The sequence below is a fragment of the Sparus aurata genome, chromosome 8 (assembly GCF_900880675.1).
Source record: "Sparus aurata chromosome 8, fSpaAur1.1, whole genome shotgun sequence".
Classification (NCBI taxonomy): domain Eukaryota; kingdom Metazoa; phylum Chordata; class Actinopteri; order Spariformes; family Sparidae; genus Sparus; species Sparus aurata.
This window is the reverse complement of record NC_044194.1, coordinates 35491550-35516120: the sequence shown is the minus strand read 5'-3', so window position 1 is coordinate 35516120 and position 24571 is coordinate 35491550. Positions and strand designations below refer to the sequence as shown.

At 42.2% G+C, this 24571-nt stretch overlaps 1 protein-coding gene across 2 annotated transcripts; it reads left to right on the top strand.

Moving 5' to 3' along the window:
- Window positions 1–90: 90 nt before the first annotated feature.
- Window positions 91–23474, top strand: gan (gigaxonin). 2 transcript variants are annotated; one of them, XM_030425484.1, is made up of 13 exons: window positions 91–376; window positions 933–1122; window positions 1315–1429; window positions 1563–1913; window positions 2804–2872; window positions 2961–3112; window positions 3539–3660; window positions 3956–4068; window positions 5207–5356; window positions 13422–13558; window positions 19411–19545; window positions 19774–19883; window positions 19970–23474. In XM_030425484.1, the coding sequence occupies exons 2-13, from the start codon at window positions 941–943 to the stop codon at window positions 20140–20142; spliced, it is 1809 nt and encodes a 602-aa protein (XP_030281344.1). In that variant the 5' UTR covers window positions 91–376; window positions 933–940; the 3' UTR covers window positions 20143–23474. The 2 variants fall into 2 exon arrangements, with proteins under 2 accessions (XP_030281344.1, XP_030281343.1); XM_030425483.1 differs by having other exon boundaries at window positions 99–376; window positions 929–1122.
- The last annotated feature ends 1097 nt before the right edge of the window (window positions 23475–24571 follow it).

Here is a 24571-nt window from a genome sequence, read left to right as displayed (position 1 = left end):
GTTGTTTATCTACCCGCCTTCCGCCTAGCTGATGCTGCGTTCATGTGCCAGATGAATTCTAGTATGGAATGGCTGTGATTGTAAACGCCATATATTTCATGAGAGCTTTGATTATAAAATATTGTCGTATGGGGATACGTTGTTTATCGTTTAACTTCTATTGGCTTTATAGCATTACAATTTGTTTCACATACACACACATATATATATCAACACGTTGAATTCATATTTCCCATATTTCCTTTTGCAGCGAACGCGTCATAATACATGTCCTCACGTCAGTTAGAACATTTCGCATGGAGAGATTTATGTTGTCCTGACTGGAGTTAGGTACAGCGTATACCCAGAAAAGAAAAACACTTGTCGTAGTATTAAGGTAAGACACCTAGGGAGAGTACACTTGAATTGCTAAAATGAATGGACTGACATAACAGTTTTGAACCATTTCAAACGTATAATGCTCAAGCCTATGTTAACGTGTTTGTAGCTTTACTCATTTGCTAATTATTTGGCTCACTGACTGTTAGCTAAGTGACCCGTTCTACTACTGAATTATGAATACCATGGCTAGCGACCTTTTTTCGACTTCGACATATAACTGTTGTTTGTTGTCAGTTGTTGTGCTACTAGCATAGCCCTAACGTACTATTTTCTCCAGCACCGTTGCCAAACTTAATCTAGAAACCTGTTAGTAATAGAAACTGTTGTGTTTTCCCACAGTAATCAGTAAACAAAACCTACAAGCTACGCAATGTAGCCCGCTGATGCCCACCGTGTTGTGTTGTGTTGTGTTGTGTTGTATCAGGTGACTTACTGAGGGAGCAGTCTATACAGCCATTGTATAACGTTAGACAGTTTTTTTTTTTATGTCAGTGTTGTGTGTTGTGCAAACCGTACTGAAGAATGTCCCCTGTTAATTTGTTTGAAGGCAGGTTTAGCCATGCCCCACTCTGATGGTGAACCCGGTTCGAAGGTTTCGGACCCACAACATTCCCAGAAACTCCTCCGAGTGCTTCGCGTCTTCTGGCATGAGCAAAGTTTCCACGACGCTCTCCTGGTGGTTGATGGAGAGGAGCTTCCCGTGCAGAAAAACATCTTGGCTGCTGCTAGCCCTTATATCAGGTCAGAACATGTGTCCTGATCTTACAGCATTGACTCAGTTACACTAGCCCTAATATAGTCTTGCATTACATGTCTTTGGTAAAATGGGTGTGTCCACTTTCACTAAGGCATTGGCACTGCCAAGAATGATACAAGTACAGCAGGTTTTAATGGCATATGTGTCATTAAGTTGTGTTAATGGTTTCCTTTTAGGACCAAGCTGAATTACAATCCCCCTAAGGAAGATGGGTCTACATACAGGATTGAGCTGCAAGGAGTGTCCATGTCCATCATGAAACAGATCCTGGACTACATCTTCAGTGGTGAAGTGAGTGTGCAGAATGACACACACACACACACACACACACACACTGTTTTTTGGTCTGATAAGCAAAGGTATGTGTTTGCTGCCCCACTTTCATCTTTGTCTCACCACCTGCATGTCTGTCTTTCACACACAGATCACTTTGAGTGAAGACACCATCCAGGACATGGTGCAGGCGTCTGACCTGCTCCTCATGACTGACCTCAAGTTCCTGTGCTGCCAGTTCTTAGAGAGCTGCATTACTGCAGAGAACTGCATAGGCATCAGGCTCTTCTCTCTGCACTACTGCCTTCATCACGTTCACTACATTGCCACCGAGTTTCTGCAGACACATTTTGCAGATGTGGCTGTCTCTGAGGAATTCAGGGAGCTGCCCCCAAACCGGATCTGTGAAGTGCTGGCCATGGAGAAGTTGAACATAGGCAATGAAAAGCATGTGCTGGAGGCTGTGGTGCGATGGTTCGCACATGACCCTGAGGATCGCAGGGTGGGTGATGAGCATTAGAGGCTATGGAAAATGTAGCCCTGCAACTTGGAATGGCTGATTTGCAAATATTGATACATTTTAGTGATTGAAAAAAACTTGTAAAGTATTAACTGCAGTTATATGGTTAATGATGGAAGCTTTATAATAAAAAGGTTGGATCTCAGTCATCCAGTTCATGGTAAATCTAGGAAGACTTTTCATCTCTCATCCAAGAGGCTTCTTCAGTTCTAAATGAAGAACAGAAGTTAGAACTGAAGAAGCCACTGTCAACAAAGTACTTGCTTAATTAGGGAGTATGGTCTAGACCTGCTCGATTAAGAAAGTGTCATGAGATGACTTAGGTTGTTAATTGGCACTATAAAGATAAAGATTGATTGATTGAAATGCGTAGTTGAATAGTGAATGGGATGTGGGAGGATTACTTGTTACCAGTAGATCAGAGGAACAGTGTAGCAGCTGGAGTGGTGAGTAATCGCACACTAAAACAGTTTAATCAGCTTTATAAAATCAACCAGGGTTCACTCACCTTTTAGTGTATGGGCTGCTTCATGCAGCTTGTGTGTTATAAGCGCCACCCTGTGTTCTTTAGAGGATGATGCACTGAAGGACTACACAGTGTTCTAAGTAAAATATTCATATTTTAAAAATAATTTAATTGATTTCAAATATTGAGGTGTCCACAGCCAAGTCATGCCAATGCCACTCATTTTAGATACAGGATGTAGTGCATTTATTTAGAGCGGTGAACAGACAGTTTTACTGGAGCTACTTTAGTTCCAGAGGTGTCAGTACATCAAAAGTTAATTGACACGCTTGGGCCAACTAGAATCCAATATTCACCCAGATCACTGTATAAATGCCATTGAGTCTTATTCTATCTGTATTTGCAGGTACACATGAAGGAAGTGATGTCTGCAGTATGGCTGCATGGCCTTGACATAGGCTACCTGAGAGAGCAGGTAAGGAAACCATAAAGTGTCATCCAGATTTAAACTTCTATGTACTACATAGTATAACCAGTAGTATAACAACATGGTATCCCACCAGGCCTTGGGAGAGCCGCTAATGAGGGAGGTTATCAGAGAATATTGTCAGCCGGTGCTGACAGAAGGTCAGCTGCAGGGTGAGGCTCTGCTCGCTGCTTTCAAACCCAGAGGATACTCTGAGTGTATCGTTGTCGCAGGGGGTGAGGATCGCAAGTGAGTCACTGTCCACCATCTTTATTTGACCAATTACATTCTGTTTGGACATGCAATTATCAACATGATGACACATTCTGTGCAACCCTGGCCTACAAAGAGGCCCTTGAATTTATTTCACCACATTTTCAGGGAAAATGCTAAGCAGTTCAAATCTACAGATTTCTTTGGCATAAATATATGTCAGTTCAAAGTAATTCTTACTCAAATGGAACAATCTAAAGTTGCCTTTTGAACGGTCTTCAGTTGTAGTTGGTATGCAGACATTTTCTGTCATTTTAAATGATGTCCAAGACAGATGACATGTCTCAGTGACAGATGAAATAATGGTTTATTTGAGTAAAATTTTGAAGAGTAATGCTTAATTCACTTGGATCATACTGTCTTCTCACATCCTGTCCGGTTTGTTTGTGTTTTTTTGTACAGAAACAGGAGGGCGACTGCTGTGACGCGTTGCATGTGTCCACTCTATGACACCAACAGACAGGGCTGGATCGAGCTACAGCCAATGAGCGTAGCCCGCCTCGGACACGGGGTGGTAGCTGCCGGTCAGTGCTGGGCTTAGGCCAGGAAAATCCACCATCACTGAAGTGATGCATATAAAATATGTTTGCCCCATGTCATGAGCAGTAGTAAGGGTAAAACGCTACAGAGGTAACATATAACAGTTATATATATTATTTTCATTAATATATATATACATTACATTTTGGAGGTAACTTGCCAAATACTGGTTATGAGGAATTCCTTCAATTATGAGCCTTTCATCAGAATTAGGGTTTTAGTAAAACAGTGCAACTAGCAGATTAAGAAAATATTAAGTCCATGTTTTGTGTCTTTTAGAGGGTTTTCTGTTTGTGATGGGAGGAAGAGATGAACACAACACAGTCTTGGACAGTGGAGAAAAATATGACCCAGAATCCAACACCTGGAGCCCCATACCCACAATGCTACAGGTATACTCAGCTCATTCTCTGACCTTATTTTTTGTGAGTTTTCAGGAGTTAGAATGGTCTCTCTATTAAAAGTAGATCAACCGCTGAGAATTATATTCGCAGTAGAATTTCTGTCCCTTTTTCTTATATTGGAATGGTTTGAAAATGTGTATTTGCTCTATTTGAATTTGCTGCTGTTCGCCGATCATACAAACCATGTTTTTGCAGCCATGTTACATTAAAGAGTGTAGAGTGTATTTTTGCTGACTTGTTTATTTAAGTTTATGACCACTGGGTGTCAGCAGTGCTGCAAAACAGGTTCACTTTAAACCATGCTGTCAGAACAGGCAGATGGTAGACTACTCCAATCCTCTCCTTAAAATAAAATTGGGAAAAGTGAGTAATTCTGAGATTGTATATTGCTGAACACTCTCAACAATAGTTATGTATCAAAATTATATTTCAAAATATGACCTGAATTCTTAAACTGTTGGGATGTTGTGTAAAATGTCAGTAAAAACAGAATGCAATATTTTTTTAAGTTAACCATGTTTACTAACAGTAGTTTTACGTAGTGTTTCTGAGCCCATGTGCTAATATCCCTTTATACTATCATCTGGTTTACGAAGTGGTGAACCTCACCCTCATCCTTTTTTGTGAACGACCAAGTCTTTCAAGGATGTTTGTTTCATACCCAATCATGATACTATCACCTGTTACCAGTTAAACTGGTTAACTGAATGTAGGTGTTTTGGAGAATAACGCAACTTACCCAGTCTTTTGTTGCCCATGTCCCAATTAGTTTGAAACATTTACTGGGATCTAATTCAGAATAAACATACATTTTTTCCTAAAATTCAGTTATATTGATGAGATAAAACATTAAATATACTATCGTTGTACTGTTTTCAATTTAGATTAGTTAAAAAGGCATGATCAAATTATCAAATACTGCTGTCACATATGACATACTGTAAAGTAGGTCCCAAGATTTGGACCTTCATTGCAATTTGTCAGCATTGGTGGTCAGAAATGGAATGGTGCAATACCTGTGCTTTAAGTGTGATTTCAATGGAGCATTAGACCACAAAGAGTTTGTTTATAGTTGAATGCGTGGGACATTGCTATGCTTTGATTGAGATGTCACTGATGTACATAGGCTCGTCAGAACTTTGGTGTGGTGGAACTAGACGGTCTGATCTATGTTCTTGGAGGAGAGAATCAAGAGACGGAGCTGATCACTGTTGAAGTGTTTGACCCTCACTTCAGTACCTGGAAAATGCAAACCAGTATGACCATGATCCGTAAGGTAACAACATGCAGACAAATATCACATTTCAAAGAATATGCATAACAATCCCACAACCCAGTACTTAACATTATATCCCCTCTAACTTGTTTGATGTAATCAGGCATGTGATTTTTCCGGAAATCCGGATTTTTCGACATGAAAATGCGACCCTCGTGAATCAGGCAAATCCATTTTTTTGGGGGGGGGGGGTAGGACCGGCGGACCGCCAGACCACCATTAACCACCAGTAGGTTTTAACAGACCAGGCGTTTATTTCCTTCCTCACAAAATCCGAAACTCCTCACCTCTGCTGTCACTCACGGTGGCGTACATTTGTTTCTCCATCACCCAGATCATTTTGCGGGACACTCTCTCGTGGCGTACCCGTTTGCTGATAGCTGTTTCCCGCATGTTTATCTCAGGCTCCTCGTTAGCCTTCTTCCTCCCTACAGCAGGCAGTCTGGCCCTGTTGCTGTCCTCCGCGGACAGACGCTGAAGCTCCGTTTTATTTTTTCGCCGGTCTCTCACTCTCTTGGGGTCGACAGAGAAACATCTAGCGGCTGCTTCTCCCGAGTTTTCCTCTGCATATTTTAAGACAGAAAGTTTGCTGCACCGGAGCCATGGCGATCATCAGTGTGATGACTGCTACGTGAAAAAGGCGAAGAAAAAAATCGTGCAGTGTCAGTGGTCACGTCTTCTTCCTTGATGTTTTTTTTGTTTTTTAAAAAAAAATTAATTGGACTCGGCATTAATTTGGAACCGGTGGTTATTTACCAAAATATACACCTGCACCCCGCGCTTAAAGGGGACCACATGATGTGTTTTATAATGTGTTTATGTGTTTACAGCTGCTAATGTATGTAACGCTGTTAATGTGATGATACATGACAGTTAAATGTTAAATCTGTCTATAATGACCACATCCTGACATGTAACTGTGATTTTTGATAATCTAAGTACTAATAATAACAATCATGACAAAAAATTAACAAAGACTGCAGATCACGATAAGAGGCTGCAACTGGCAGTGAGCTGCTCTCTTTTCTGTTAGCAGTGAAGTGATGTACTCCATGACAGAACATTATAGAATAATGATAATGTATAAAATAACATTTAATGGTAAAAAAAGTACAGTTGCAGTAGGCTTCTATTATAAATATGCAGCATATAAATAGTTTATTATTATTATTACTACTATTTTTCTGCATATTTTTGACTTTGAATGGGAGCTGCTGTAAAGCATTTCTGTTTCTGATTCATATATTATGCAGTCAGTTGTCCAAATTTTAAGTTAAATTAAATGAACCAAGACACATTTACATTTCAGGGTGTGGTTATTATAGACACAGATTCAATATTTAAGTGTCATGTATCATCACAGTAACAGCGTTACATACCAGCCCCCCCCCTTGCTTTTTTTTCGTTGTCCAATCACATCCCTGGTAATGTCGTCAGTGCTATTTATGAATAATATCAGACGTGTAAGAAGGTTGAGCATTATTATCAAAACTCAGTATCAGGATTTATTGTACCATTGAACCTCAGTATTATTTCCTAAACAATATTTTCTCATATGCAGTTGTTCCCTCCTCACAGGGGAGCTCTACTTGACTCTTTGTACTCAAAATGAGCAGGAAATCATGTATTATTAGTGGGGCAAATTGATTTAATATTTTCACTAATAAGGTCACCCAAGTAGCCCTCCAGTAGGCTCACCCCCCCACAGGAGGGTATAGAAGGGGCCGGTGCAGTGAGATTTGGGTGGCAGTCGTGGGCGGGGGCCCTGATGACCCAATCCCCGGACGGTGACCTTAGCCATGGGAACATGGAATGTCGCCTCGCTTGGGCGGAAAGAGCCTAAGCTAGTGTGGGAGGTTTAGAGGTACTGGCTAGAGATAGTCAGGCTCACCTCCTGAACACAGTCTGGGCTCTGAAACCCAACTCGTTGAGAGAGCCTGGACTCTCTTTTACTCTGGAGTTGCCCACGGTGAGAGGCAGCGAGCTGGTGTGGGCTTGCTTGTAGCCCCCCAGCTCAGCCGCCATGTGTTGGAGTTCACCCCGGTGAGCAAGAGGGTCGCCTCCGTGCGCCTTATTGTGCTAGTCACAGTTTGTCAATAACAAACACCATGTTCAAGCATGAGGGCGTCCATATGTGCACGTGGCACCAGGATGCCCAAGGATGGAGGTAGAGTTCTCAACGGGTCGGCCCGGTCCGACAAAGGTTCAGGCCAAAAAAACACGCAAATGAGCTGGGTCGGGTCAGGCCTCGGGCTTCCTTTTGTATGAAACACATTTCATAAAACACATTTCTTGCAGGTTGTAAATTATATATTGTTTGTTCTGTGAATCATCGCTGTTCACGTGTGGTGAAGAGTAAGTCTGGCTGCCTGCTTCATGGGGAGGGGCAGACGCAGACCTGACGCCGTTGGCAAAGTTACAATAACAAGTGTATGAGGAAAACAATGCAGGCGCGCGGGGGGTCGGGTTCGGGCCCGGTTCGGACAGACAATTAATGCTGGTGTGTCGGGCTGCGTCGGGTTCGTGCTTAAAAACCCGCGGGCCGGGTCGGGTGGGGTTGTAATTTTCAGGCCTGTTGAGAACTCTAGATGGAGGTCATTGATCGACTTTGTAGATGTGTCATCTGACCTCCGGCCGTATGTCATGGACACTCAGGTGAAGAGAGGGGCTGAGCTGTCAACTGATCACCACCTAGTGGTGAGTTGCATCCGCTAGCAGGGGAGGAAGTTGGACAGACCTGGCAGACCCAAACGTATTGTGAGGGTCTGCTGGGAATGTCTGGTGGAACCCTCTGTCAGGGAGGTCTCTAACTCCCACCACCGGGAGAGCTTTGACCAGATCCCGAGGGAGGCTGGGGACATTGAGTCTGAATGGACCATGTTCTCAACTTCCATTGTTGACGCGGCTGTCCGAAGCTGTGGCCGTAAGGTCTCCGGTACCTGTCGTGTCGGCAATCCCCGAACCCGGTGGTGGACTCCGGAAGTAAGGGACGCTGTCAAGCTGAAGAAGGAGTCCTATCGAGCCTGGTTGGCTCGGGGGACTCCTGAGGCAGCTAACGGGTACCGGCAGGCAAAGCATGCGGCAGCACGGGCAGTCGCGGAAGCAAAAACTCTGGTCTGGGAAAGGTTCGGGGAGGCCATTGAGGAGGACTATCGGTCGGCCTCAAAGAAATTCTGCCAAACCATCTGGCGCCTCAGGAGGGGGAAGCAATCCTCCACCAACACTTGGGGAGCTGTTGACCTCGACTGGGGACATTGTCGGGCGGTGGAAGGAATACTTCGAGGATCTCACCAATCCCACTGACATGCCTTCCATAGAGGAAGCAGAGGCTGGGGACTTAGAGGTTGAAGTCACTGTGGTCGTCCAGAAGCTCCTCAGTGGCAAGGCACCAGGGGTGGATGAGATCCGCGCTGCGTACCTCAAGTCTCTGGATGTTGTGTGGCTGTCTTGGTTGACACGTTTCTGCAGCATCGCGTGGCAGTCGGGGACAGTGCCTCTGGACTGGCAGACTGGTGGTCCCCCTATTCAAAAAGGGGGACCGGAGGGTAGGGATGTAACAGTTACCGGTGTCACGTAAACCATGGTAAAATTCCCGACAGTGAAGATTACCGTTTAAGTTTTAATTACCATGGTAACCGCTGCGGCCGATAACCACGGTGTAGAAAACTTGCAAGATACGCATGCGCAGCGCGCATCAAGGTATTTTTCCGTCCTCAAAGAGAACCAAATCTGCAGTCTGGGCGTATTTTGGTTATTATAAGAATGCTCAGGGACAGCTGGTTGAGGATGCCAGCCCTATCTACAGGAGCTGCAAGAAGAAAGTTGTTGCGAGGGGCAGCAACACCTCCAATTTACTTACTTTCACTGTACGACCATCACCCTCAACTGTTCAGCGAATGCAAGGTAAGCTAACTTTAAGCTCGGGTGATGTATGTGTATGTCGAGTTTTCTCTGTCTGATTTGCTGTTGTCACTAATTTAAACTGACCAGATAATGGTATCTGAACAAAGTTGATCCGTGATTTGGCACGTTATCTGAACCGCTTATTAAAGCTAGGGTCTACAATCCTGGAGAGCCAGCAAGAGAGCTAGCGAGATTTGAAAGTGGCACCTAAGTTCCAACCCCCCCCCTTCAGTGCTCCGTCCAAAGCCACGCCCCCACAAACTTGAACGCGCATCTGTTAGTGGGACTCAGCAGGGAGAGGGAGATGCCGGACCAACACGCAGCAATTCAGCTGCATTTAGCACGGAAGAGACAGGAAGTCAAGCGCCAAAATAACAAACTACATCTGGTTACTTTTCAAAATAAAACACTCCGTGTTGACACTAGCACACATCGTGAGGCCAGCTGTCTATCGTACTGCGCTGTTGCGGACTCAAACCGCGACCGGTGGGGATTGCCAACGGCGGAGCAAAACCGGATCGTAGCCGCAACGCAGCGGACCGAAGCTAACGTTAGCATTGTGCTAATACGAGCTACAAACGTAGCCAAGTTGGCAAACCTCACATATTTCATGAAAATAACAAATCCCCCTGAAACAAAACAAATAATTACCTGTCCAACAGAAAGAGAGCAACCTCTGCATCACTTTTCAAGCCCTTCACATGCCCCAGTTGTCTCCACCGCTCAAACGCCACACCGATGTTGACTCGGTCCGACTTCTTTCTTTATCCAGAGCCTTTTTCGTCGCAGCCTTTCCTGCCTCAGGCTTTCTTTTCCTTGCCTTTTTAGCGGGGTAAGCTGTTACAAGTAACGCTGGCTGCATTTTCTCTGCCATTGTAACCAAATGAATGTCTTCTCCTGCAACTCGTATTTCTGCAGAGGAGTGTGCTGAATATTTCCGGCATCAGATTTTTCTCAGTCCTACAGCTGCCACAGAGGTCCGATTATTTTCGTTCCTTTTTCTGAATACATAATGTAATGACTACTCTCAGGATAGCAGGATCATTTCACCCAGTATAACAAAATGTGTTTCTGAACAACATTACAGACCCTAGCTTTGATTGTTTATTGCACTTTTTAAAGTCGACCTAATAATTCCACAAATATTGATGCAGAGCTGTAGTGAGGAGGATTTGAGACAAACACGTACTGGGTGGACTGAGTTAGTGAACGCAAACTGACTGAGATGACTGACTTTCATCTCAGCTCCGTTCACCGGAGCAGCATCTACCTGTGGCTCAGCAGACATCTGACCAATCAAACCGACCAAGTCCACTGACAACAGACGAGCAGGCAGACAGAGAGACAGACAATATATATATATCCAGCCAGTAATATCATAAATATATAATACTTGTGGATTATTTGTAGAATAGACTATATATAAAGAATAATACAAAATGGTGGATATAACAAGTGTCTAGATAGAGATAAGAGCCAAAATGGAGGATTCATAATTCATTTTTGATCTAAAAATTATCCAACCTGTTTCTAACAAAAGTGATATGATCTGAATTGTGAGTTTTGTGATCTGTTGGTTGCACCCTTAGTATTGACAGTAATAATTAATAATAACTAGGGCTGTCAAAGTTAACGCATTAATAACTCGTTAACGCAACCTCCTCTTAACGCCATTAATTTTTTTAACGCGCAATTAACGCTCGGCATAGGCGGCGGGTGGGCCTGACGTTTGGGAAGGCTGCCTGATCACACAGCGCAAGGATGAAACTGCTGATCATTAAATGTATAATTAACTATATGCAATAGTCTCAGAAAGAATAAATAATACAATAACAACCACAACAAGGCTTCTGTTTCAAAATCAAACCCTTTTATTTAACATCACTTCAAGGTTATCAGTCAGCTGGAGCGGGGTCGTTCTCTGTCTCTCTCTTTCTCTCTTCCCTCCTCTGCTGTGATGGGGAGAGAATATGGGGGGGGGGGAAGATTGGCATTGAAATTAATTTCTCAGAAGACTAAGGCGTGATCTGCGTCTATCTGTTTGTCTATCTCCCTGCCACTTTCACATTTTTGTTTTGTTTTCCCTGCTTGCGCGTTTTGATACATTCTTTTATACTTATTTAATGTTGATTTTGCAGTCTTTTGTTAAGGTTTTGGATTTGGACTATATTGATATATAATAAATCTATTCAAATATAAATCTTGGTGAAATTATTTCAATTTATCAGTGTATCAGTGTGTAGTTTTTCAACATTTTGAAGACATTTTAAAAATACCACGGTAAACCAATAACTGATCATTTTGGTCACTATTACCGCGGTGTGAAATTTTCATACCGTTACATCCCTACCGGAGGGTGTGTTCCAACTATCGAGGGATCACACTCCTCAGCCTCCCTGGGAAAGTCTATTCTACTGGATAGGAGAATTCGGCCGATAGTCGAACCTCGGATTCAGGAGGTACAATGCGATTTTTGTCCTCGCTGCGGAACACTGGACCAGCTGTATAGTCTCCGCAGGGTGCTCGAGGGTTCATGGGAGTTTGCCCAATCAGTCCACATGTGTTTTGTGGACTTGGAGAAGGCATTCGACCGTGTCCCTTGTGGCAATCTGTGGGAGGTGCTCCGGGAGTACGGGGTCGGAGGCCCTCTGCTAAGGGCTGTATGGTCCCTGTACGAATGTAGCAGCGGCTTGGTTTCATTGCCGGCAGTAAATCAGACCTGTTCCCAGTGCATTTTGGACTGGGACTGTTTATTATTTTTATGGACAGAATTTCTAGGCGCAGCCAGGGGCCGGAGTTGTCTGGTTCGGGAGACAATGGTCCTCGACCGGAAAAAGGTGGCTTGCTCCCTCCAGGTTGGGGGAGAGTTCCTGCCTCAAGTGAAGGAGTTTAAGTATCTTGGGGTCTTGTTCACAAGTAAGAGAAGGATGGAGCGTGAGATTGACAGGCAGATCATTGCAGTCTGTCGTGGTGAAGAGAGAGCTGAGCCGAAAGGCGAAGCTCTCGATTTACCAGTCAGCCTACGTTCCTACCCTCAGCCATGGCCATGAACTTTGGGTCATGACCGAAAGAATAAGATCCCGGATACAAGCGGCCGAAATGAGTTTCCTCCGCAGGGTGGCGGGGCGCTCCCTTAGAGATAGGGTGAGAAGCTCTGTCACCCGGGAGGAGCTCGGAGTAGAGCCGCTGCTCCTCCACATCAAGAGGAGCCAGCTGAGGTGGCTCGGGCATCTGTTTCGGATGCCCCGGGACGCCTCCCTCGGGAGGTGTTCCTTGCATGTCCCACCGGGAGGAGACCCCGAGAAAGACCCAGGACACGCTGGTGTGACTATGTTGCTCAGCTGGCCTGGGAACGCCTTGGGATCCTCCCGGAAGAGCTGGAGGAAGTGTCCGGGGAGAGGGAAGTCTCGGTGTCCCTGCTCAGACAGCTGCCCCCGCGACCCGGCCCCGGATAACGTGGAAGAAGATGGATGGATGAGGTCACCCAAGTCTTTCTTTGCTGAAGTAGCGAAATCAAACTAAAACCAACAGAATGTCCAATCTTTTGTCACTAACAAAATATTTCCTATCATAAATGTATCCAAATGAGACTTAAATGACTTCTGTAATTTCATTCTATTGATGGTATGTTTTAGGTTATGGAGTGACATTAATCTGCAATGGACTGCAGTGTCCGTAACAAACTTCTTCGGACTCCAGCCTAAGATTGGGAGCAGAGCAAAGACTCTTACCAGCCCCAGTGCTTAAGTTGTGGGTAGCTTGTCAGCTTTCCGCTACTTACTGTTTCTAAACGAAATTTGGAATAGCAGTAGCTTAAAATGAACACTAACTTTTAAATGTACATTTTATTTGTCAACAAGTAAGATTAAGGCAGACAATGCCAGGAAAATACTTTTTAGAATATTTTTGCAAAATTTGTCCTCTAAAAAAAATCTCTTTCCCTTCCTCCTTCAGTTGTTGCCTGCTTTTGGTCTCTCACACCAGATTGTTATCATTTTCATGAAGGTGTGTCAGACAAACGCAACAATGTAACTAAAATGACCATGCGGTTGCAATACAATTGTGGAAATTAAACAGAATTCAGACCAAGACATTCATTTTCCACAGTGAACCTTTCTATACATGTTGTGATTTCTACAGCCTTGCCTGACTTCTGTTTCAGGTTGGCTGCTACGCTTCCATGAACAAGAAGATCTATGCCATCGGTGGGGGCTCCTATGGGAAGCTATTTGACTCTGTCGAATGCTTTGACCCCAAAACCCAACAATGGACGGGTCTCTGTCCTCTGAAAGAGAGAAGGTAAAACAAACTTTGTTTCTGTTAACATACAGGCAGTTTAAAGTCTGCATTTCTTTTATTCTTGTCATGTTATGTCTTGTTTTCTTCTTTTTTTGTCGCATGTATGCACTTGCTTGTAGGGCTGCAATCAACCAAAGAAATCTTTGGTCTATTTGCTTTAGATTAAATCATTTTTGACCCTACTATTTTGCACTGAAATTAATTAATGTACTATGTCAACTAGTGATATCAGCACAAGAACTGTTAAGGGAATATTTATTAGACAATTGTTTTTGTCATGCTATAATCATTTACAGCCACTTCAATTTCGCTCTGTGCGTGTCCTCGCACAGAGCGAGACTGAAAACAGGAGCTCAGCTTCGTGGCTGGGACACGAACTATAACCTAAAACTTTTACTCTTAAACACAAAAGGCAAGTACACTTTAAGAAAAAATAATCGTTCATATACTTAAAACGGACGGAGCAACCTAACGCAGACAAGTTAGCTTACTGTTTTTAGGTGATATGCCATGTTTGTAGTCGAGCTGTGAATCTACAAACTTTTGTTTGCAAACTTTGCATTCGACTTTTTTTCCATTTTCCATTTTTATAAAATGCTGCCACACTGCTGATGTCTTTGACATGGTAGAATAGGAATGACTGTTAATGAAACGCATAAAAATAAATAAATATTTAACAAACCACCGGACCCAGGCCTTCTAGTAGGTTCTTCAATCTGTTTGTCTGGAGTGGGTTGGGCTAATCCAAAATAGTGAAAACAAGGGGGGTGTTCTGAAGACACACTGGCCTCTTTCACACTGCCGTTAGCATGTGGGGATCCTGTGCCAATTCTCCGCACCCGCCTCTGTGTGAAAGTTTCAGATGCGGAGAGGGGGGAAATTTCGCTCCAGCGCGGATCCGCCTCTGGAGGTAGTATCAGGGCCGTATTATTGGTGAGCCCTCCCAGTGTGAACAGATAATCCGGAGGCACGGAGCGAGGGCGTGTCGGTCTGACAGTCTGATAACTACACAGGTCCTTCACTCAACTAAATACAGAGCAACAAAGCAACGTTACAGGACCGAACAAAAGTAACGTAGTAACTGTAACTGTCTTTGGCAACTTATATGAGGAAAATAAATACCGCAGCTGTACGTAGAGAAGCGTCTGTCCTCCTGTCTGTCCTGTTGACTACTCCTCACATTTCTGCTCAAAAACAGCGTCTGTCACGGGCAAAAAACTTTACCTCCCCGAGTGTCTGTGACTAAAATAAATCACCGCGACCGCCAGCCCTCCGGACCGAGACTTCAGGGAACTTTCCCCCAGAAAACAGCCTCCGTCCCCGCGAGTGAGGGAGTCAGACAGCGTCCTGTTTACTGATGGTGATTATGCATAATTATGTAATTTAACGCAAAAAACGTAACTCCGTCACTTTCCAGGATGTTTGGTGGGTCAGGATCTCAATCACTACACATTATAACAGCATCTATATGATTATAAACTGTCTGCGGGTTTGGATTAACAGGGGGAACACCTGGGAAACACCGACGTCATCATCATGACGTGTACCGTCACGCCTCTTTAGGAGCCGCAGCGCCGGCTTTCTGTGTGAATTACACAGGTGAAGGCGGAGATGCTTCGCTCTGTGTGAATCACCATCGGCGGAGAATTGCCGAACCACCGCTCCGGAGATAATGCGGAGACGCTGTGTAAAAAGGGCTACTAATAACCTGAAATTAGACATGGCTGCATGGTCGATGATGCTCTCCCAGAGCTATCGGTTTTAGTTTCAGTTTGACATTTACATTAAGAATAAGTGTCAAAATGTTACTCAAGAAGATTAGATTTAGATTAGATTAAATCATTTTTGACCCTACTATTTTGCACTGAAATTAATTAATGTACTATGTCAACCAGTGATATCTTGTCTGATCATGTTAGTCTGGAATCATATTGCCTTGTGGTTCCTGGGTTGGATGATAAGTAGGCCCATCCCTCACCCTGTCAATACTGGCCTATTGATGGTTAGTAATCGCTTGTGTGCCACAATTGTTTGACATATTGTTTTTTTCTTATTGTAAGCTGTGAGTTGAACAGCCACATTCAACTGTTGGACTAATAGACTCAGCATTATATCTTTAAATAGGGGTTGGTGATGTGACAATATATACAGCATGAGAATAGAAATTTGATACATTACTTTATCTGCATTTGTTAAGAATTATATGTGAAGATAAAAATGGCAAAATGAAATCATCTGTTTCAGAAATTTTCTGAAATCAGATGTTTCGAGGCACCTGTGTTGGGGCATTACGCAACACTTATAGGGGAATTAGTTACATTTTGCAGTCAATGATAATTTAAGATAATTATTAATTATATAAGATATGATCTTATTTACATTTACTTATTTACTCGGGGGAACACCTGTGAAAAATGGGATTGATAGCTGATTTGTTAACACAGTCACAAAAGGTACTAAACTGTCAGTTTGGAACTCTTCATTATCAACTTAACAACTACAATCAAACAGCTTACGAGCTTAAGAGTCTTAAGGATTTTGGAGTTCTTAACAGAGAAGAGGTTGGCGCAGTCACTCGTGTGCCATATTAGATACGTAGGTTCAAAAGCCTTTTATTTAAGGCATCCATCCATTTTCTTCCACTTATCCGGGGCTGGGTCGCGGGGGCAGCTGTCTGAGTAGGGACACCCAGACTTCCCTCTCCCCGGACACTTTCGACAGATGCGAGCCACCTCAGCTGGCTCCTCTCAATGTGGAGGTGCAGCGGCTCTACTCCGAACTCCTCCCGAGTGACAGAGCTCCTCACCCTATGTCTGAGGGAGCGGCCGCTTGTATCCAGGATCTTAGCCAGGAGCCAACAAGACAACATCGCCAGCGTAAAGCAGAGATGAGATGCTGCTTAAGAAACTATGAAAACACAAATCCAACCAAAATATACTTTATACACAGGTGGGTGTGTATGTGTGTGGGGGTGCGTGCATGCGTGCAAAAGGTGGTTAGTTGCATGCACAACCCTGAGTCTGTGTGAAGCATAATTTAACTAACCTCAACTAGACCCCACTACCAATACCTGACTACACAGAGATCACAGTAACACCTGAACAGTGAACAAACCGCATAGATTCAGCACCTGCATTACATTAAATTCGTGCTGGTGGTTCCTCAGCCAATGAGCCGAGCAGGACAACACTCTAATGTTGAACAGTGCAGTCCTTGCTGTGCACCGCCTGATGAAAACTTGAAGGAACCAGTTGCTCCTTTCCTTTGCAGAGGTAGCAGCTCTGTGCATTGTGTTCCTTTTGTTGGAAGTTGCTTGCTAAAAGTTAGTTGGCAATAGGGCTGGGACAATGGTCGACGTAGTCGACGTAATCAACGTCATAAATTCGTCGACATGAATAATTTGCATCGGCGCGTCGTCCCAAACAGGAAGTGGTAGTACCTGCGGAGGCTGAGAATAGCCTCTCTCACACAGAGACGCTGCATTAACGCCGCAGCGGCGGTTCGTCAATTCTCCGCCGTTGGTTATTCACACAGTGCGAAGCACCACTGGAATAAAGACGAACCGCTGTGTAATTCACACAGAAAGCTGCGCTGCCGTTCCTAAAGAGACGTGACGGTACACGTCATGATGATGAAGTCGGGGTGTTTCCCAGGTGTCCCCCCTGTCACTCTAAACCCGTGGACCGTTAATAATGTGTAGTGATTGAGAACCCGGCCCCCTAAACACCCCAGAAGGTGAAAGAGTTCCGTTTTTCGCGCTAAATTACTATATTACATAATCGCCATCAGTAAACAGGTCGCTGCGTGAATCTGTCACTTGTGGGGACAAAAGCTGTTTTCTGGGGGAAAGTTCACTAGTCTCGGTCGGGAGGGCTGACCATCGTGGTGATTTCTATCAACACAACCACTTGAGTGAGTTAAAGGTTTTTGCCGGTGACAGACGCTGTTTTTCGGGCAGAAATTTGACGAAGAGTTGGTAGGACAGGCGGGAGGACAGACGCTGCTCCGCCTACAACTGTGGTATTTTTTTCCTCATATAAGTTACCAACAACAGTTACAGTTACTACAGTACTTTTGTTTGGTCATGTAACGTTAAATTAATTGTTAGATTAGTCGACTAATCGAAAAAATAATTGCTAGATTAATCGTTTGAAGAATAATCGTTTGGGACAGTTCTAATTGGCAAGCTTTGTGCCACAATTGTTGGTGCTAACTGAGCTTGGTTACAAGCAGGACCTTGTGTTGCTGCTGTGGAGGGAAGTTACATGGGCCTGCTGGACCTGCAGCTAGCAGCTCTGCAGCAGCTTTTGAGCCCATGAGGGGCCAGTCCAGTTTCTGTCACCCTGACCAATAGTAGCTCAAAACTAGGCAGTCTTTGGAGCATGGTGTGAAGGCCTGGAGAATTCTGGGGGACTGAGCTCATTGAGAGTCCATTTTGAAACCCACAATGAACAACGGCACCAGTGTTTTCCAACACCTTGTATACTGATGTTTTTTTATGTTCCCTACACCAATGGCTAATTATATTTTACACAAACGTATAATTAAGGCACCAAATGTATTGTTTACATTTAAAATAGGCCCCAAAACAAAAATTGTTAACGTTTAATTTAGTCATATCCCCACAGTGATGCCTGACACGGAAGAATACTGTTTTTCCATTGAAACATCTTGGTAAGGGTAAAGTAAAGATTATTTTTCCATTGAACTGTGCAGATTTTGATGCAAAGCATCTAATTTATTGAACCAAAGATTGGTGATATCTTATATTCTTATGGAGCTGTTCTGCTGTGTCTTATTTTTCTGGCCTGTCAGTTGTCAGGCTGGTTGAATCATTGTACAACATTTGTTCTCATGGTACAAAACATGCTTTTTTTTGCATTCACTTTTTTACCAATGACATCTGTAAAGATGACTTTTACAACCTAAGGCATGAAAGACCTTTTTAAAAATAAGGTCCTCTCTGCCCCACCTATTGTAAGATTACAAACTTTTAAACAGCAGTTTATATCCAGATGTCATACTTGAGTAAAAGTAGAAATAATCATGTTAAAATATTACTTTGTTAAAAGTGTAAATCATCCATATGCATAGTACTTTAATAAAAGTTTAGTACAGTACTTAACCATAGAACACTAATGTCAGGTGATTTTCATCCGGAGGAACAGTTAGCTCAGTTAACCGAGGAACAAGTTCCCAGCTCCATATTTTTTTTTAAAGGAAGTTTTTGTTGACGTTTCCCACATTATTCACTAATTTTAGAGCCTTTTAAAGGGTCCCCCCATGATACATTGTATATGTTTTATGAGACTTAGGGGGAACTAAAAGAAGAGTACTTCAATTTGCCATGTCTTGTTTACTTTAATATATTTTGATGGGACGTATGTTTTATGTGGCATATAATATTGGGTACCATATACCCAATGTTAGTGATGGTGTTACAAAACTGTACATCAGTATACGTTAAGTATCCAAACTACAAGTTACAGTGAATGAAACATATATTTATATGTGTATATATTGTTCGGATTAACAGATTATCAGTCTGATATTCTGCATTTTTTTAAGGCAATCTGTGTGTTGTTGTTTTTTTGTTTTTTTCCGGTTACAGATAAGATAGAGCTATTAAGAATTGCAATACTTTGGCTCTGATGCAGCAATCTGTAAGTAACTAGTAGTGTCATTATCAGACAAATGAAGTGGAGCAATAGGTACAATATTTGCCTCCAAAATGTAGCAGAGTGGAAGTGAAAAGTACCTCAAAATTAGGCCCAAGTACAGTACCTAAGTAAACATACTTAGTTACATTCAATAGCTGCTCTATTACATGCCCTGTCATTTTTACTTGTCAGGTTTGGTTCAGTGGCATGTGGAGTTGGCCAGGAGCTCTATGTGTTTGGTGGAGTTAGAAGTCAAGAGAATGACAACCCCGATCAGAGACACATGATGACCTGCAAGTCTGAGTTCTACCATGACGAGATGAGAAGGTCAGTATATGGAAATGCTGCTTCTGAGGCATTTGGTTAAAAAAAAAAGTGTAAACTTTTACTAAATGTCTAGTCTAAAAGATGTTTCTTAGCAACCTGGATAAATGAAAGAAAACAACAATGTTGTTATATAGCAAATCAAGAAACTAATCCAGGCAAATGTTAATAGGATTACAGAAACTTTATCATTTTTATTGATACCCATATCTGTTTATGTGATGGCTGCAGGTGGATGTTCCTGGATGACCAGAACCTGTGTATACAAACCAGCTCATCCTTTGTTTACGGTGCTGTGCCCATCGGAGCCAGCATTTATGTAGTGGGAGACCTGGACACAGGTCAGTAAGACAACAACACAGTTCAGATGGGCTTACAGGAACGTATGTATTTGAAAGTGAAACACTGGTGTTTTCTCTGTGTACAGGAACAAGCTTTGACTATATCCGAGAGTTTCGCCGCAGTACCGGGACATGGCATCGCACTAAGCCGATGTTACCCAGCGACCTCTCCAAAACAGCCTGCGCCGCCCTGCGCATCGCCAACTGTCGACTGTTCCGCCTTCAGTGGAGCCAGGGCATGTTCCGAGTCCGAGTCTGAGTCCACTTTTGCACACTGGTATTTTCTACCTGCTCTAGGTTTATGTTAAGGAATTTTATGAACACTAAAGTATTATAGTCGCTAGATGTTGAGGATTGTGACTCTCTGCTCTGGGGTTTCATACTCGGGACCCTTTTCCTGAATGACTTGAGGGGGCAAAAGCTCATCCAAACACATTTTTGACATCATAGGTTTTATGGTATTTTTTAAGAAATGATTATAAATATTTTATTCTCTTTACCATAGGATTGGACCGGGTCTTATTTTTCTTTCTTTTTAAAGGACGTTCCTCATTTATAATGTTTACTGGTGATCTGTTAACCTGGTGAGGGATTTAAACTTTAAGCAAAATTTGAGAAATGAACTACCACATTATCACTTAAGGGAATCATGTTACACATTTTAAAAGTACTGTTGTGTTGGAATTTGCATTTTAGGATCTATTATGTTGTTTGGTGTTGTATTGTTCATCCCTCTATCCAGGTGTAGGCAAAATGAACATTTGTTTAATATAATTTGATATTTGCAGTAGGTGCAGAGAGGTTTGAGGGTAGGAATTGTTTTAGTTATTGAAATTTTGGGAGAATCCAGTGTTGAAAGCAAATACCTAACTACCTTTCACTCTTGCTACTTACCACGGTATAGACCAGAATGCATTGTAACCACAAACAAGCCATTTTGAGTAATGGGCCCTGCACACTTTACTATTATGATGATCTTGTGGGTCCAGTGCACATCGCTCTCTGTAAAGTCTATATGTTGCAATCTGTGTGAGCCTATAAAGTACCAGTTTTGGGACCTGTCAGACTGTGTGGTGAATGCCTGGTGAATCAAAGTGCTACAATGTTAGTAGAAGAAAATCAAAAGCAGTGAAATGTCAACCCACATTAACTCATTCCATTCATCTGTGCCACTGTCAAGTTTTGAAATGCAGCGAAACAAAACCAGGCTGTGGACATGGTGTGGGCACTGTTGTTGCAGCTTTATGCACAAAGTGATCCTGATGGAATTTGTGTTTTTGATTTGCCAAAAAGTAATTTATACATTTTAGTGCCATTGCCCCTGCCAGCTGTAGGAATTATTTCTGTTGTCCATCAGAAGAGAGGAAGGAAGTAGTGTGACATTTTTATTGAACCACAAAGGCTACAGAGGGAGGAGAGGCTAGTGTGGATAGATAAGTCAGACTTCAACATGGGAGTGTGTTTTCTGGCGAAGGTCGATTTCCCAATATCAACAAAGGACTTTTCATTGTAATCATGGTGGCAAAGGTTTCCTAATCTTAATAAGCAGTAATTTTAAGATAAAGCATAATCTTTACTTTACCCTTACCAAGATGTTTAACTTAATCTTAACTGTCCGATTAGAAAACAGTTTGGAGATGATGCCCTCCTGTTGATGGGGGCATCACAAAATACATGTACATGTTGCAATGGAAGTCACAAAGGACATATATTTTTGTTTTATTTGGAAGACTTTTTGACTGTCTTGGTTGCCAAAGCTCTTACTTTGCCATCAGTCTACCATTTTTCATCCTGGACATCCCAAAATCACATAGTGACCTTTAGTGCCATGATTGTCACTGTAAACCTTTGCTCTGCTGCGATGCAGCAAATTAGTCACCAACAATGCCACTTAAATATTAGATATTAGAATTCATTTTGGAGTCAGTGTTTATCTTTTACTGAGCTGTGTGGGCCCAGCCTGCTCAGAAATAGACGTCGCTGCGGGTGGCACTCTTTGAGTTGCTGGATGTGTGGCTGCCTTCGCGACCTCTGACCTGACTTTCCAGTCAGTACGGTTTTGGCATCCCTTGACGGCATTTGTTCTGAGTGAGTTACAGCTGCTGCTGTCTGTCCACAGCTCAGGGGCAGCACAAACAAAGTAGATACACACTCAGTGCAGCTCATTGAGTGTTAATACAAGCTCACTTAAAATTCTAAGTAATGCTGGGACAAAAAAATGTAAGATAACCCTGTATATTTTAAACAAATACTATGCAACCATGTGTTCCATGTGGAAAACATGCAAAACAAAACTGTGGCATAAGAATCAGTTAGAGTCAGTGTAGTGTATATATATCACCTCTATATAATAATAATAATAATAATAATAATTATAATAATAATAATAATAATAATAATAACGATAACGCTTTTTTTTAAATATGTGACATTTTTTAACAATGGGGATCATAATAGAAGGAAAAACAACACTACCAAAATTTAAAACACAGAAAGTATAAATGTTAAACTGACAGAGGAACGCCAGCTGAGTGTAGTCCTCATGCTCAGCATTAACACTTGTTACCTTGTCACTACAGTAAACTTGCCATTTAGTTCACTTTGCCACCATTTTTACTTCAGTCTACAACTTCACTAAATCAACTGTCATCAAAATATTTAATGAGAGTAATATGGGAAACTACCAGCAACAGAAAGTAAAAGACTTCCAACAGACGGTTCCATTGAAATAGAGAGAGTAATCTATGCTGTCATATGTGAACTATCTTATACTGAGAAATACACCTGTTTGTCTATGTAACATAACCCCATCAGCAAAGATCATTTGTCTACTGTTTAACTTCAGTGTGCTTTTGTTTTACTGAGGTGAAGATGGCTGTATCACACATAGGCTCATACATTCATAAATAGTAACATCAGTGTGCCAGATTCTGCTGAGGTCAGCTTCTTAACAGTTAAGGTTCGCTGTTGCACATGTTTCCTGCTGTAAATGGTTAGTTTACTGTTGTATACACAGCAAGAAAACAGGCTTTGATTGTCAATGATAATCAGCTGAGAAAGATATATAAAAGAGATCATTTTTTATATTTTGTTAGATAAATCAAATGGTCTCTGTTGCTACAGTGTCGCACCTCAAGTTAGAAAAAGAAGAATATTGTACAGTATCTTCACACCGATATGACATACCAGCTAAAAAGAGTGTTTCCCGGTGGTCTACAAAGCAGCAAGACCAGTCTGCGCAGGCCTGACCGAGAATATCGTGCTTCCTTATTTTTGCAATGACACTTAACATTCCATAGTCTCATCATTTACAGTAAATACACTCCATTTCCGAGCTGCTCTGTATCCCAAACAAAGCTTGCTCTCACATGTTAGAACCATATGACTGTCTGTGTTGTGATACACTGGAACCGGGAAAATAATAGCAGGCTAAACTGAAAATACTCTTAACTTTAACCAAAGTCATGTTGTGTAAGTTGTGGAGTGAAACTCCTTTCAGTTTGTGCTTTTGTAACTGATGTTTGCGTAAGTTTTGTAACATGTTGAGTGTCATTTATGTTAAGGAATTAAACACTGAAGTGGTCAACAATATCTCTCCTATTCCTATTTTTTATTTGTATGCAACCAAATACCAGATGCCAATGATTTTTATGAGCGCTTTTCTTTGATCACAAAGAAGTTTAATCTGTTAAAATCATCTTCTTACTGTCCCTTTTACACTGCACAAAAAGTTCTACACTCAATTAACGTACAGCCATGTTTCAAAAGTTCTATTAGGTAGTACATCCAAATCAAATTGTCAAGCAGTTGCATTTACAGTGGTGCTAGAAAGTGAACCCTTTAAAATGTTCTATATTTCTGCATAAATATGATTTAAAACAACAGATTTTCACACAAGTACTAAAAGTAGATAAAGAGAAACCAATTGAATAAATGAGACAAGAATATTATACTTGGTCATTTATTTATTGAGGAAAATGATCCAATATTGCATATCTGGGAGTGGCAAAAGTATGTGAACCTTTGCTTTCAGTATCTGGTGTGACCACCTTGTGCAGCAATAACTGCAACTAAACTTTTCTGGTAACTGTTGATTAGCCCTGCACATTGGCTTGTCTATTCCTCCATACAGAAAATCTTCAGCTCTGGGATGTTGGTGGCTTTCCTCACATGAACTACTCCCTTCAGGTCCTTCCACTACATTTCCATTGGATTAAGGTCAGGACTTTGACTTGACCATTCCAAAACATCAGCTTTATTCTTCTTTAACCATTCTTTGGTAGAACGACTTGTGATACTGTCACCACTGTGTTTCACAGATGGGTTTAAGTTCTTGTGCTGGAATGCAGAGTTTTCCTTTCTCCAAACATAATTTCTGTGGTCGATGTTAGGATTGAAGATTTGAAGATTTTGCTTTTCTTGGACTTTTACCGGAAGAGAGGCTCAAGATCCAAAGTTTGTCCTTATCCAAAGACATACAATTTAAAGAAAACAACATTGCAACAGCCTTTCCTTTGGCACTACATTCCCTCAACAGTACAACCAAACTATCACTTCGGGCTCTATCTTGCACTAAGCACAATTGACTTTGTACTCTGGCGCTTGTATAATTCCTATTTTGCATTCGGCGCACATTGGAATTTTCCCTCCACAGATGCACGTCCTTAAATTAGGGAATGAATTTGTGC

What these genes read in the sequence shown, in the direction of transcription:
- gan (XM_030425484.1), top strand. Translation starts at nt 941, where the DNA reads ATGCCCCACTCTGATGGTGAACCCGGTTCGAAGGTTTCGGACCCACAA. An exon ending in TAGGCTACCTGAGAGAGCAG is followed by an intron (nt 2,873 to 2,960) that starts GTAAGGAAACCA and finishes GTATCCCACCAG; the next exon opens with GCCTTGGGAGAGCCGCTAAT. An exon ending in TACCATGACGAGATGAGAAG is followed by an intron (nt 19,546 to 19,773) that starts GTCAGTATATGG and finishes TGATGGCTGCAG; the next exon opens with GTGGATGTTCCTGGATGACC.